General features: G+C 49.6%; 1 protein-coding gene across 1 annotated transcript in view; it reads right to left on the bottom strand.

Annotated features, from left to right (window-relative positions):
* XPO6 (exportin 6) overlaps positions 1-2,941 on the bottom strand; it is an 80,455-nt gene extending 77,514 nt beyond the window's left edge. Inside the window, exon 1 of the mRNA XM_004691701.2 lies at positions 2,630-2,941. Within this exon, the coding sequence (XP_004691758.1) occupies positions 2,630-2,632 (3 nt within the window). The 5' untranslated portion in view covers positions 2,633-2,941. The remainder of the gene's footprint in view (positions 1-2,629) is intronic.

Genomic DNA, 2,941 nt, shown 5'->3' with positions numbered 1-2,941 from the left:
AAGACTGCATTCTGAGGACGAGGCCTGGCCATCCCACTCGTCACAGACAGGAAAGGATGGTGTCAGTGATGCAGGAAGGACATCATTAGATGGTCGTATTCCCCTCTCGGCCACTGTGGCCACCCCTGTGCTTAAATAAGTGACATCTAGGTTGTAAAACTTGGACCTGAAACTTACCTCAGGAAAAGGCGTAGATAATGATCATGAAATCAACTACTTTAACTGCTCAAAGAGGTCATTTTCATAACTGTCAATTACAATGAAACCTAAAATCGAGAATGCTTGGCTGGTTTATCTGACAGCCACTAAAATTTCTTTAAAAATTTTGTCCAGAGGTCCCAGAGCAATACTGTGAGCCCCTCTGCAGATGGAGGACTACGCCCACCTGATTCACCTGTACACACCCCAGAGCCTGGCATTAGCGGCTAAACCTCACTGTAAGATGAATTCCCAGCAGCTCTGTTCACAACAGCCAAAAGGTGGAAGTAACCCAGGTGTCCATCAACAGATGAATAGAAGACAAAAGATGGTATACCCGCACACACAACAGAGTACCAATCATCCTGGAAAAGGAGGGAAATTCTGATACATGATACACTATGGGTAAAGTTGAAAGACTGCTGGGTGAAAAAGCCAGTCACAAAAGGACAAATTTGGTATAAGTCCACTTACATACCCTAGGTAGTCCCAGGAACAGAGTGTTAGTGGCCAAGAAATAAGGAGAGAGATTATTTAGTGGATACAGAGTTTGTTTTGCGAAATGAAAGAAGTTCTGGGAATGATGGATGGTGCTAATAGTCACACAACAGTGCAAGTACACTTATGCCACCAGACTACACTTAAAAATAACTACAATGTTAACTTTTACATGCATATTGCACCACAATTTAAAAATAAAAACAGGCCCTCCCTGATGGCTCAGTGGGTTAAAGCGCAGCACTAAGAAGCTAAAGCCACTTCAGTATGTTTGATCTCGGCCCCGGAAGTGACCCACATGGCACAGCAGACCTCTCCTGTCCTGTCCACTGCTCCCCTCAGCAGTGTACTTCGTTGATCTGCCTGTTCTGCTCCCCACTCTGTCTCTGGTGAATCCTCTCACCTTCCCTGCACCTCTGGCCTGTACGCCAGTTCTGTGTGCATAAATAAATCTTTAAAAATAAAAAAAAAAGGAGCTCATTAAATGAATGAAGTGCATACATTTGGATTATTCACTCGGAATTCTTATCTCCATGTTACAGATGAGGAAATTGTGACTCAAGAAAGCTAACTGGTCAGTCACTATGCTACATGTAGCATCTTTAGCAGTCCCCTTGATCCCAGAGGGCATGTCCTGAGACTCCCAGTGGATGCCTGAAAGCAGAGAGTACAAACCATATCTACAGTGATAGACATTTTCCCCCATATACTTACTTAAGAGAAAGTTTAAATTAAGAGATTATAACATGAGTAACTAACAATAAAACAAAACAATCATGAAGGTTATGTGAATGTGGCCTTCTTGAGGGCCACTGATGACCTGGAGAAACTGAAACCTAGAAAGCAAAAGTGCAGACAAGGGACAGTGCTGCTCGCATGACCGGCGCCCTTTGGCCAGTAGCGGAAGGAACAGAACACACCACCTCCGGGGTCTTGAATGTTCTCAACACCCCCTGCCATCTGCATCACACATGTCATTTTGCTCCCCCCTCTACTGAACTGGGCAGCCTGATGGAGAACAGCTCTGTCACTGGGGTACTCAACACACAGGACAATCAACCCTGCTCTTGGCTGTGTGTCAGGAGCTGGAGCAGACAGACTCAGAAAATTTCATCTCTGAGGGAACTGAAAAGCTCAATGACATAACAAAAGTCCATTGGCAAACAGATGTGAGGACACCTATCGAAGGGAATCCTGTGTCTACTGGTGTGGAAAATGAGAGTGTAGAAAATGAGAGAAGCATCTTCAGAAGAGACAGCTGGAAGGATGATTAGTTTTCCAGGCACTATCAGGGCAAAAGCCCACGCCTGCAGCAGAAGAGCAGACAGAGTGGCCAAGAGTCTCACTGTTCTTGACCTTGCTGTTATCCAAGTAAGTGACCTCTGCAATCAGGAACCCTCCCTCGGTGTTCCCATACAGAAGCCTACAATGGATGAAATAGTCTTCAAGACCCCATCTAAATCTGCCTATCCCCGTATATGTAAAATGACAGCAAAAGTCAGACTGCCTCGGTTCAACTCTCTCCACTGTCAAATGACCTTGCAACTGTTGCTCTGTGCCTCAGTGTCCCAGGTTGAGAAGAGAGGCCTGATGTGCTACTTAACTAATACACGTCAATCACTTGGCCTACGGCCTCGCACATAGTAAGGCCTCAATAAATAAATGATGGCTACTGTCATGATGAGCAACACTGTCAGGGCGGCAAACAGCAGATGCAAAAGTAGTGTCGGCTACTCCCAGTCCTGAGACATCTCTGGGGGAGGGGGGAGGGGACGGCACACTGGGGCTGCAAACCCTACACGCATGTGTCACTGCCGGGCTCCACACGCGCCTCTCCCCGGCCCAGGGAGAAGCGAGGGCTCAGCCGCCCTGGAGCCCGCTCCCACCCCCGAGACCCGACATCGGGGTGGGCAGGGGCTCGGACGCCACTTACCATACTGGCCGGGGGACAGGGCGGCTCAGGTGAGCTGGCTCTCGGGCTTCCGACACGTCCCGTTTGCACAGTTCAGGTCATGGTCCCAGCAGGCTCCGGAAGTCCCCCGCCCAGGCAAAGACAGCCTCTTCCCCAGCGGCGTCCCGCGGGGACCCTCTAACAGGAGCGCGGCCCCCAGGCCCGCCTCATCGAGGACCCCCGGAAGAATTCATCCACACACCCCCTCCCTCCCGGAGGAAACCGAAAAAGCAGGAAATGGGGCTCGGCGGCCGGCAAGAAGGCAGCGGCTCGGGGGCCCCCTGCCCGGGCCCG

The sequence above is a fragment of the Condylura cristata genome, unplaced genomic scaffold, assembly GCF_000260355.1.
Source record: "Condylura cristata isolate star-nosed mole 26May11 unplaced genomic scaffold, ConCri1.0 scaffold00032, whole genome shotgun sequence".
Lineage (NCBI taxonomy): Eukaryota > Metazoa > Chordata > Mammalia > Eulipotyphla > Talpidae > Condylura > Condylura cristata.
This window is presented reverse-complemented; position numbering and strand designations above follow the sequence as displayed.